Source organism: Mastomys coucha, unplaced genomic scaffold (assembly GCF_008632895.1).
Source record: "Mastomys coucha isolate ucsf_1 unplaced genomic scaffold, UCSF_Mcou_1 pScaffold16, whole genome shotgun sequence".
Taxonomy (NCBI): domain Eukaryota; kingdom Metazoa; phylum Chordata; class Mammalia; order Rodentia; family Muridae; genus Mastomys; species Mastomys coucha.
This window is the reverse complement of record NW_022196898.1, coordinates 78,088,277-78,100,714: the sequence shown is the minus strand read 5'-3', so window position 1 is coordinate 78,100,714 and position 12,438 is coordinate 78,088,277. Positions and strand designations below refer to the sequence as shown.

The 12,438-nt window shown below is 40.3% G+C and overlaps 1 protein-coding gene across 21 annotated transcripts in view; it reads right to left on the bottom strand.

Moving 5' to 3' along the window:
• The window catches only part of Col25a1 (collagen type XXV alpha 1 chain), a 407,882-nt gene that overhangs the window by 26,511 nt on the left and 368,933 nt on the right, over positions 1-12,438 (bottom strand). For 13 of the 21 annotated variants that reach the window (XM_031375495.1, XM_031375504.1, XM_031375515.1 and 10 more), the window contains 6 exons: positions 9,911-9,955; positions 7,558-7,638; positions 6,447-6,509; positions 5,789-5,839; positions 3,765-3,791; positions 1,096-1,176 (listed from right to left, as the gene is read on the bottom strand). In XM_031375495.1, the coding sequence (XP_031231355.1) occupies positions 1,096-1,176; positions 3,765-3,791; positions 5,789-5,839; positions 6,447-6,509; positions 7,558-7,638; positions 9,911-9,955 (348 nt within the window). The remainder of the gene's footprint in view (positions 1-1,095; positions 1,177-3,764; positions 3,792-5,788; positions 5,840-6,446; positions 6,510-7,557; positions 7,639-9,910; positions 9,956-12,438) is intronic. The other 8 variants (XM_031375508.1, XM_031375514.1, XM_031375505.1 and 5 more) reach the window with 1 other exon arrangement.

Here is a 12,438-nt window from a genome sequence, read left to right as displayed (position 1 = left end):
TTTTTTGACATTTTCTTTAGTCACTATTTTAAAACTTGAAGGTAAATGTTAAAGTACTTTTTATATTGATCATAAGATTCTCTATCTAACTGGGGTGCAGAACTAGTGGCTAACAAATGTCTTGGAGATTTTGTGTCTATAATCTATTGATCCAATTGGCACCATTTAAGTTAAATTCTAATACAGAGCTTACATAATTCATTCAAAAGTGAGTGTATACAAGAGACCTGCTGTGTCTAATTGAGAAATCATGGTCTATTATGGGAAGCATGAAAGCACAGTACTCATGGGAGAAATGAGATAGGTCATTACCAAAATATTTTATCTCATATCTCAAAAATAGAACTATTTTGTTATTGGTTTTATGTCACATTTTACAAATGTAAACTACATTACCGAATGAAGGACATATCAAAAGCCCAAAATGAAGCCATTACATAATAATGATTTAAAAAAGATCTTTAAAGTTGTGGGAGGACTACTGGCATAAGGCGTATGAATAGAGGAAACCCACACTTTGTTAGAATGAAGAGGACTTCTGTAACTACCCACTACTGCCCCATGACCCTCACTGTAGGGAATCTCCAAAACGAACAACATAGAACATATAGAACACAACGTAAGGAGCCACAGCACTGACCTCAACGATGGCCAATTGCATACCTGCCACCAACAGGGGGCGACAGTGTTTAGAATCCAAGCAGATCAAAGCAATGAAGAGAGGGTCTTAACCTCTATTAGGCCATGTTTGGGCGAAGTTATGGAACAATAAACATCACTTTTTAGAGAGAGATGATGGCAGAACTTGCCTGTCAGCCCCACGAGAGCAAGGTTGGCATGTATGTAATTGAGTAGTGATGTAATTGAGTAGGGATGTAACGTTTCGGCACTGTTTGTTATGGGATCACCCTCAGGCACAAGGTCAAGACATTGGGGGAAAACAAAACTGGGCTCTGCTCTGCTCTGACATACCATATGTTCTACTGACAGGACTCTCAACTGTGAGATAGCTACGGAGCAAACCAGAGCTGGTATTTTGGGTAGAAAGAAAAAATCTTGAGATTTGCACTGAAATGGAAAGTTTTCTTTACTTACTGGAAGACCAAGGGGTCCTCTGTCACCCTTTTGACCTGGTTCACCCTTCAATCCTTTAACACCATTTAACCCTGGTTCACCCTAAATGCAAAAGCAAATGCCAATTTTGGTTGCTATCATGGGTGTTTACACTGTGAGAGAAGAGACCCAGTCTCTGAAATACTTGCAGATTCCAGTTTTAGGTAACAGCAGAGTGAGGTGACATTGTTTGTGGTTTATTTTATTTTATTTTATTTTGCATCAGTTAATCACCTCATTCAAAACTTTGACAAATATTAATCGAGAAAGCGGAATGCTGAATGTGCTAAGGAACACCAAGAGATGTACAGCTGACCTCATGGAGTTTGGAATTCTGCGTCAAGGAAGTTAGTGTTCCATTGTTTTGACTGAGCCAATCAAAGGCAATCAGACTGGAGGATGTTGAAGGGGGATCAGGAGGAAAACCCCACTCTGCTAGGATTGAAAACTGGAATATGCAGGACAGTGTTATAGACAGACATTTTAAGCCTTTAAGCATTTAGCCCAGGAGGACGGACTGAAAATATAGATGCCGATGTCTGAAGTAATGCCATTCTGCAAGTTCTCCTTCCTGACATTGCCAAGTCAAGTTCCTACACGGATTAATCAATAGAGTAAACCACAAATCGACAGTCCCAGAAGAGATTCTGAAGACCAAAGAACTTGAATAAAGTTTTCCTAACTGCCTGTGCTGTATTGGAATGAAGGCCATGCAGTTTAACATGGGAGGACATTACAAGAGTCTCGATGAGTGATAAATCCTCTAAACTCACGTTAGGAAAAATCCAGGGATAGAACATGTCTACTGTCTATCAGAGAAAGCTTGGACATGTGCACTTTTCAGCTTTTTACTATAGCCACTAACTTGTCCAGAAAACACTGGAAGACTCTGAAAAGGAAGGTGACCTCACTGCATAGAGGTCACGGTCACATTGGCTGAAGGGACTCTCAACCTGGAAAGTACCAGCAGGTCTGCCTGATGGTGAAAACCAGTGTGCTGTTCGTTACGCGTAGTATATCATAACACTCCTGCAGGGATGGGTATAATTAACATCTGTGCATCCTAAAATTGTGAGAAACACTGAGGCGGATGCACCATAAAACCATGCTATACATTTAAACTTTCAGAGGGTCCACCCCTTGTATAGCATAGTGGATTTTGAAGATTTGGGGGATAGGGGGCAGTGCTGTAGCCACAGCTGAAAGCCCAAATAGGCTATAATTGATCAGGCCTATTCCCAAGGTCACAGTGCCGCAGTTAACAATGCACCGAGACTTCCCATGCTCGTAACCACTGTTCTTTCTACACCTGAGGTCCATGGCTTTGGGTGTGAACACATTTCTAGTGTGTGGTTTTAAGGTGATGAACAGGAAGGTAGACGTAGCAGGCCATGGAGTTCTTTGGTGGGGAGTCACGCACTGATGGGTGGGCACTGCAAAGTTCAATTTACAAACACTCAAATCTAGTAGTGAAGAGACTGAATTTCAAATCTGTATCAAATTCTACTACTAACTGGCCACCACATGTTCCTGTAATTAGCATTAAGTAAGTGAAATGCCCTGTGTCCGTGTAGCTTACCAACTGCAAAGCCAAGGAGCTAAGAGGTCATCTGAGGTCTTTTCAATTTTATACTTTGTCGAAATCAATAATGTCAACAACTGCTTTGTGGACAAAATACCTAATTTCATTTTCTGTATCAAAAGGATCTTGGGCTTCACCTAATTGAATAGTTATGGTGTGCCTCAGGCGCCACAGAATTCAAACAGTTTTGGTGGCTCTACTTTCAGTCCTTATAATGACTGATACACTATTCGTCAGCTCAGCCTGAAGGTAAGGTATTCTAAGAAGAATGAGGTGTCATCTCTTTCCCTTCTTGGGTTACCTGCCTGACCCTGAAAAGGAAATTCAATGATTCCTGTGTTAAGCCAGTTTTGTTGGCAACCAGGTACAGCTGGGAGAGCCAGACAGGAGCCTTAGCAATCCCCAGGAGAGGGTGGCTGCATTGGACTTTCGGATTGTCCAGTGCTAATACAGCATTCTACGGTGCCCTCTAGGTCTCTGTAAAAGTAAAGAGCAGGCAGAGAGCATCTTTCCAGTGTAAGCTGTACAAGTTCTGTCAAGGAGGATTAATTCTCTCTTGCTCTTTTTTGGCAGTCACATAAATTCTGTGACATCACAGCTGATAGACTCCATCCTATTCTAGATGGTGACCGTGGGAAGTACAAAATGGAGATGCTAGGTAGCTGAGGCGTGAAGATGCAGTAGTATATACAGCAAGCAAGATTCTCAATTGATAGCAAACGTAGATCTAGAGCCACTGTAAAGCGAGAAAAAGCTCCTGGATTAGTCTGATATTTCCATTTGGTGCCCCCCTCAATGGCAGATTTTAATACATCATGTTTTTTTTTTTTAAACTTATATAGTGACAAGGGCAAAAGCAAAATGAGGAATGATTTATTGCCAGGTGATAGCACTTAAACTCAGTGTGAGTCATGTTGCATTGTGAGAGTTTAACATCTGGATGCTTAAAGGCTTAAAGACTGTCAACATTACTTGACAAACAAATAAGACAGGACAGACATGCTTCCGTCATGCTTGCCCATGATCATCAAGGAAACAGAAATCAAATAATCATGGGATTTGCTGGTACCTTTGGTCCAGGAAGTCCATGGGGCCCCTAGAAATAGAAAAGCACAGCTTTAATTAAAAACTGAGTCATTGCTTCCTTGTAGAAGTGAGTATTATATCAAGTATAAAAACGAGATGTAAAACAAGAATCTTCTTGTCTGAGCTACAGCCAGAGGCAGGTCAAGTGGGATGTTATTTATTACCTACCAAATATTCCTTCCAGCTCTTGGATTGCTCTGTAATAGGAAATTCATTAAGAGCAATTCTGTCTGTTAAATGCCTGTGAGAGGGAGAAAGCTGCCGGGTTTTCATGGATGAAAAATTAGGCAAAAAGGAAAAACCCCTGTTTTGTATTTGCATTACAGGTACTTCTCAGATTTCCATTTTATAACCTGATGGAGAATACTAGAGACGATTCATGAATTTTTATGGAGTAGAGGTAGAACCCAAGAGTCAGAAATTTAGGGGAAAAACCAGTATCCCCACAGCTTGAGTAGGACAAAGGAGGAGGTCTTTGTCTGTAACTCTTCACGGCCACTGTGTTGAAGAATCTCAAGGAGATGGAAGATGACAGCCAAGTATGGCAATCTGGGGGCCATTCATCAGTGAGGCCTAAGCATTATGATTTAGACTGCATTTATGGCAACGGAAAATGTATCCTTTAAGGCTCTTCTAATAGTTGTTTACCAAAGAAAGAAGGCCATAATAAATGCATGAATCAGAATAAAAAGAAAGTTATTTTGCAGAAAATACAAATATAGAAGCTAATTATCAATTTAAATTAACTGAAGGTTATTGTGGATTGCTTTGAACTTTTACAGAGATTCTAATAAGCTATTCAGGGAGATACATATTTAAATATCCATCAGTGGAATAAAACAGAGTGAAAAATAACTGACTATGTATGCCGAGATATTTATTACATAAGTTTACATTAATGCTTTGCTTTTTGATAAGCTGTGGATAAATGTTTTTGGGGGAAGTATTCATTATTGAGTATTCTTAGCTCTTGTTAATAATGGCTTAAAATTCCTTTAAGCTAATTAACTTTATCATTTGAACACGATGTAGCATTTTCTAACTTGACCTTCTAACTTAAAGTAAAAAGGGTACAGAAATCCCAGAACATTCCATTTAATTAATTCTTAATGAACTGTTTGGTGTTAAGAGAACAAGGTTAGCTGAAGTTGTTTACCAAAGAAAGGAGGCAATTAGTGAGACCTGGGTGACCAGGCTACCCTGTGTAGCTGGGATCATACCCACAATGCCCTCTCTAGAGTGCAGTTGGAGCAGAGCGTGGCCACAATTGACTTAATCTACTTCACTGATGTCTTCCGGTATATGAAGACACCCGAGAGATGAGTGTAACATTATAGCCTGCGTGCTGTGCTCCTTGCTGTGTCAAAAGCACTCGAAACACTCCACCGTCCACACTCTAGCCTAAACACAACTGTCAGTACTCCAACAGTTAGAGAATCACACTTGTTTCATAGCTGCCGTTCCCACTGGAAGTTCTACAAGGTCAGGGCTGCTGTTTCCATTGCTCACTGGGAGACAACGGCAGCAAACACAGCCCGGCTCAATGAATCACCAGAAGTGCCATTAACACGGAAGGAAAAGAAAAGATCCAGCAACCTACACCATCTGTGGAAGCCAGCTTCAGACGTCATCACACTGTCTTACAAATGTCCGAATCGGATAGTTCAGTGAAGGGTCTTAAGCTTCAAAGCTGGTTAGAAACATTCTTCACTGGCTCCATTACTGCTTCAACTTTCTACTAACAGACTACAGCAGTGACCGGTTAAAATGATTTGCTAGTGTTCATACAGTGTCGGAGTAAAGCTTGCCAGATCTGTCTCTCCTTTGCTCATGGGTTAAGGGGAATGAAAGACAGCACGGAAAAGTAACCAAAGCACCTCCCATTGACTGTCCATTCCACAGAGAGAGCAGTGCAAACCACAAGCAGACTCTGTTCATCCTTTCTCCTATAGAACTCATAGACACTCCTGGGTAAAGGATGACATTTCAGAGACAAGGAAAACTTACCATGGGACCAGGTGGGCCATGGGGACCTGGAGGGCCTGGTGGGCCTATGATCTGCATGTCCAAAAAAAAGCAAACATGGATGTGGTTACTTCATTTAGATAAGGCAGTACAGGGTGGGTCTTAGTCTAGGGCTCTGCTAATGCCATCAATAGTCACAGAGGAGAAAGGGCGCAGGTTAGAAGTGATACACTCGACTCTCTGGCTTTAGAAATTCCTCTATGAGAATCAAATAACTTCAAACGCTGCAGCGTTTCTCCGAAACCAGAATAAATCAAAACTATATTAAAAGGAGAGGAAGCAACTGATTATTGAGAAATTCTACAATGCGGCAACCACGGTTAAATCCTTGGTTATTTCACCAAGCACAAATAGGACTCTGGAGAAAAAGAGAACGCGAGTTCTTATTTCACCAGGCCTTCCCTAGAAGCGTTATGAGAAATCCATTGATTTTTTTTCTCCCCAGAGCTCTGCAAAACTGCTTCTAACTCATACAGGGAGAGATTGTGTATATCAGAAGTATAAGATCAACCTATATCGTGTATAGTTTGATCCACTACGCAGATCGCTGTATTTCTACTAACGATTAGCCATCTGGTACAGGGGGATCTAGGCAAATGATAATCCCATGTGAAGGTGAAAGGTCACCCCATGGACTTACAGAAGGCCCCTGAGGGCCTGGCAAACCGGAGTCTCCTTTCTCTCCCTTGACTCCATTGGCACCCTACAAACAACCAGGAAGCAGAGTTTAGCATGAAGGTTAATTCCAGGGTCTAAAAGACAACTGAACCCACAGTTCCCTTGAATTTTTTATATTATGCACATAATTCATAAGGAGTTTTATCTCCACACACTTTAGTTCAAAGCAGTAATATTTACAAAAACCCCAAGGATTATGGGTGAAATATAGATCAAAATACAAAGTAAACAGAAACTACACTGAGCTTGATTACACAGCATTAAATGCACTGGATTATGAATAATGTTATTTTTTTATGCTGTGCTCACTTTAAATAGCGAAGGTGAGACTGACATTTGTTTATAGTATCTTGTTTGAAAACAGGTAGAAGAGCCAGGTAGCACAGGCCTGAGATCTTGGCTACTTCAGAAATTGAGGCAGCATGATCAAACAGGCAAGGATAACTCATGTTTCAGAGTGTGTTCAAGCCAGCCCTCATGCTAGGTTTTAACCTTGAAAGGATTGGAGATATAGCTCAGTGTGTATGGGCATATATGGGGCTCTAGGTTTAATCCCTTGTACTGGGGCTAGGGTGCGAGAGGTGGAGGGCAGGAAAGTGTCTATGCCTTTTCTTATAATTTCTAAATTTTTCCTTCTCAAGTTTCAGAAAAGCAGTAAGCCATGAGGAAAAAACACCATCCCCAAGCATAGACACCCAAGGCTAATCTGTTCTTCAGCAGTTCTAAAGTTGTGTTGTTTTGCACTTGGTTTTTTGCTTACTATTTTATAGCAGCTACTTGACTATACATACTAGATGCAAATGGCCAATACCATTGGGTTTATTATTATTATTATTATTATTATTTTCCTAAAGAAAATAATTTAGAGGGGAAAAAGAGACACGAACACGTACGTTTTAAATGACCTAACTATAAAGTTTTAGGTCCCTGCTTGGAAAAACTAAGCAATAACATTTCAAGTATTCCCAAAATAAAAAAAAAAGTTTGGAAGTTACTGGCTGAGTCCAGCTGAGAATATAATTCCTTCCTAGCCACTTGTTTTAGCAAGAGTATACCAGAGTGTGTGCACATACCGGCAATCCGGGAAGTCCGATTCCTCCTTTTTCGCCTGGCATACCTGGGTCTCCCACGTCTCCCTTTGAGCCTTTGAGTCCCTACAAGTTACAGAGTTTGCATGTGAGAAGTGTAGTGACAAGATGATAGGCACATCCTGGGGCCAATGGGATTCCAGATAAATCTGCCAAGGGGTGGGACCGTGACTTTTCTTTCAGGCATTTTCTTTGTATAGCCTTCTACATTGGATCAATAGTATTTCCCCATGTAATAAGATTAAGGTCTATAAGACCATTTAAATATGAAAAACATGAACTCAGGTTTTGGCATTAGTTCTCCTGGTTTCATAAATTTTCTTGGCAACTCTCTGTAGCCTACCAGTCCAGAAGACAATGTAATGATTGCAATTCTCAACAGCACAGCAAACATTTGAACCGGGACTCAGTGTTACAACAGCAGAGGGCCATGTAACCGTTCCCATCTCTACACTGGCCTTCCTGCCCCGTCACTATAAGTTCTAGCTGTCATCAGTTTCCAGCACCAAGGCTCAATCAACGCTTTAAAGCACTCCATTTGTCCAGTGTTCCTGTTTGGTTCTCACGACGTCTCTGCACGGTGAGCCAGTATGTAATTTACTATTCTTTTACAGTGAGAAAATAGATGTGTGGGTTTTGAATGCTAGCAAATGTGACTTGTGGACCACTAATGTTAAAATTAATTAATATTTTTAATAATTTTCATCCTAGCAACCTGTGGCAACACGACCGGATGGCCATGGTTACTATGGGAGGGATTCATAAGCTGCTCAAACCCGCTCATTGTGCATAGGGACAAGAACACATGTTAATTTTGTTAACTATCTTTATACTGAGTTCAGAATCACATACTGGGGGAGTATGAAAGTACCAGTGAAGATAAATGTGTCTTGCTGGTCAAGGTTTGGGGATTTTGTGACAGGAGAAAGTAACAGAGTCAGTTCAATAGTTTAATGGGAGACCAGAACTTTGCAAAACCTAGAGAAAAAACATCCGGCTACTGAATATGTTGTATATATGGGAATATTCAGTGTGTCATTATGAATTTCTAATTTATTATCTTTGATTACTAACAATGGGTAAAGGTAACCTTTGTCATGAAAAATTGACTAAATTACCTTTCAATACTATTTGTTTAAATGTGAGAGTATATTACTTTAATATTCAACTGTTATTAAAAATAACTTTTTTAAAGTGTTTTTTTTTGTAGAATACATTCTCCTGAAGAGTGTTATTGTTGATTTAGTATATCAAGAACTCCTTTGACTTCTTATTCATTAATTCAAGCTATTTCTTAAATACATTCAATTGTACTCTTTCTTATTCTGTGTGTGGGCCTGAATATGTGTGGAGCCCAGAGGAGGGCGCTTGACATCTTGGAGTTGGGTGCTGGTTGACAGGGGTGCTGGGAATCAAACCCAGGTCCTCTTCAAGGGCAGCAAGTACTTTCAGCCACCGTGCCCTCTTTCCAGCCCATGAGCCATTTCTTGAGAAAATAAGAAGTCCACATAACCTGACAGATTTTGAAACTAATCCTGTGGTTTGATCCTGAATGCTGTCTGCATTCTCTTAGTAAAATTCTTAAAAGGCAGAGTTGCCAAGCCACAGTTGACATGCCAAATTCAGCTTAGGGACTGTTTTTTATTTATGTTGAATTAAAATAAAAAGTAAGATGTGTTTAAGGAAAAGAATACATGACAGAAACAATATGTACCCACAGAACCTGAAGTATTTACTGTCCAAACTGTACAGAACCTTTCTCAATGTCGGAATTGAGGACACTCTCAAAGATGCTGTTGTACTGTGCAGAGCTACAATGCCTTACTTCTTGTCTGATTTTTCAAATGATTTAGAAAATGAGGGGAAAATCATTATTCAGGAAAAGGAGACATTATCAAATGCCTGGAGTTAAGCAACACTATTATTTGTGAAAACTATGGCTATTGATTTTTGATGTTGAATTGCTTTATGTTCACTGAAAAACAAAACAAAACAAAACAAAAACAAAAGAACTCAACCAACTAACCAACCAAAAATCCAACCCAAAGCTGTTCTTACTCATGTAGTAATGAGTTTCAAGTCTGTTAGAATCTGTTGAGGTAGATTGATAGGTCAGTAGTATTAAGAACAAAACCAAAGAAACACATAGCTTTACATTTTTGCTAACCAAAGTTATATCTTATTTAAAACCAATTGCATTTGTTCGTGTAGAACAAATGTTGGAAAAAAAAGAGATGATGTGTCATGTCAAAAGGTGTGACCTTTGGCTTTAAACTTATAATAAAAGTACTGACCAGCAATGGTGCTTTAAAGAATGGCATAGATCCTTGAAATTTACCTGTTCTCCATCAACTCCGGGGATTCCTGGAGAACCTTGCTCACCCTGATAAAATAAAAAGCAAGAACTTGTTTGCATTTATCCCTGCTAAAGAAGCCATTCTAGTTGATAAACATACAGTTTGACTTTTAACAAGTGCATTTTAACCTAGGGATATGCTGGCACAGTTCATATATCTAAGCTAAGTGAAGGGAAAATCTTGCTTGAGAATTGTGCATAATAATACTCCTCTATAGTAGATAGCTATGGTTTTTCCTTTCTTCCATTGAATATATACAATTTAATGGCCAGCCACATCCTACACTCTTCCAGGACTCTCTCACTTATTGTCTCTGATAAGAAATCAGAATGGATTCTCCAATTTTCAGTAACAATCAAAACATAGGAGGCAGACCATGAAAGAATGAAATGCAAAGTTTGGTAAATTTACAGCAATAGTTTAACTAGCTAAATGTGAATCCTTCACAATGGCTGTGAGTGTCCCCTGCTCAGGAAAGTCTCACTGGAGGACCTAATAAATCAGATATCTCAATCCACATGAAGTGACTTTCAGGCCCATTCCATTTCCTATACCATGCTAGAAATGAAATAAATGGCTTTTTGATAGTATGATTTATTAGAACGTTGGACAGACTCAGAATACAGAGATTTATTTTTAAATGGAAGATGTTTAATTAAGAACAAATCTAAACAACATGCTAGAGATTATTTAAACAGCACATGTTTAGCCATCCTTCAGTTTTGAAAGAAAACTGAACAAAGCCCCTTGAAAGGTAAGGCATTGTTTAATATCACTGAGCCATGTGTGTGGATGAAGCTATAAAACCCAATTTCTACCCTGCATAAAGTGTGAAGACAGCTCTTTTGAATGTGAGCAAGCCTCTCATAGAGGGGTTTTCCCAGGGGCAGCCCCAAGGCTCTGTTTTCTAGGAGGGGGTTGTCTGGTGATATTATAAACCACAATATTCCATCAGCTAGAGCTGGTTTTCCTGGTAAAAATGTAGAGAGCTGTAGGCCACGGCGTTGAAACCTGAGCCGTCCCAGTGTTTAAGGAAGGCCGGATCTTGTGGTTTGAAATGAATGAAGTTAAAAAAAGGCCTCTTCTCATTTTGGATTTCCGGTTCTTTGTGGCAGTAGCAAAGTTTATTTTGCCACAAACAAGTCTGCTGAGGTTGGATGCACCCGGATGGGTCCCAGCTTCATTCCACGTCTGGATACCTGTCAACACTTGAGTCCAATCACCATAGCTTTGCTCAGCTGTTACCTTAATAAATGTGAGGTAGGGCGGCTAAAAGAACAAGATTCATAGACCCTCCATCACTCAAATGTGGTTTGCCACAGTTGTTTGATGTGTAAAAAAATGATAATACCTCTTATTTGACAGTGGAAGGAGCCATGCCACGTGCACAGGCTACCATCAGTTGGAGATGGGGATTCCCAAGAGGGAATGTGTCCAATACTTGACTCAGGATATGCTGTGCTGTCTCAGAGGGGCAGACACGCCCACCTTAGTCATGCTAACCCTTTCAAGAAGGGATCATGGGAAATAGAGAGGCTCACCATATAATATAATAGTAGTGCTAAGATACTATGGGTGGGCTCAAGATGGCAGGGTGGTAGACAGCATGGCGAGGTGGCAGGCAGTGAGGAGGGGTTTTATCTTCCTGTTCTACACCTGCACATTTCCATATGGCTACTGTCCCTCTGTCTTTCAATTTCAATTCAAACCCATCTTGGACTCCCAGACTTAGAGAGACATTTCCATACATATCCAGCCCCGCACTCTCTTTAAAACATATTTATTTTTATTTTTATGTGTATGGGTGTTTTGTCTGCATGTATGTCTTGATGCTGTGTGGATCCTCAGAGACCTAGTGTCCTCAGAGACCAGAAGAGAGCATCAGATCCTTTAAGATTGGAGTTATAGATAGTTGTGAGTCACCATATGAGTGCTTGGAATTGAGCCTGGGTTCTCTGGAAGAGCAGCCAAGGCTCTTAACCACTGAGCCACCACATCCTAGCCCTCATCCCACATGGTCTAGATTAAAGCACTTGATCTATGAGTATTCATGCCTTTACTTGTCTGTTTCCTACCCTGGGCTCTAAGTTCACAGTCAAACCCCTTGCTGGTCTCTTTGCAGGTTCAAACCTATATCAGATAGTGAAGGCTCATAATTAACAAGTGATAATAAGAGAAGAGAGTTGGAGGTTTTAGTGAGGATGTCTTTTTAGCTGGCTAGTCTCTTGTATTTCTTTGTCAAGGCATGGCTGCCTTCTCTTGGCCTCAGAGCTGTGGAGAAATCATAGAAAGCCTTTGAGCTTTGGGACAGATGAAGTACATTTGAGCTCTGGAGAAAATTCCGGCTCTTGAGATTTAGATATGAGAGGAGATGAAGCAAGAAAGTTCACAAAATCTTCAAAGTACCTTTCCTAGTGTCTAGCTCAGCTCATAAAACCATTAAGGATAGGGATCCAGGCAGACTTGGTTGTATGACCATTGCCTATCTGCTGTTATGGTCTCAGGCATA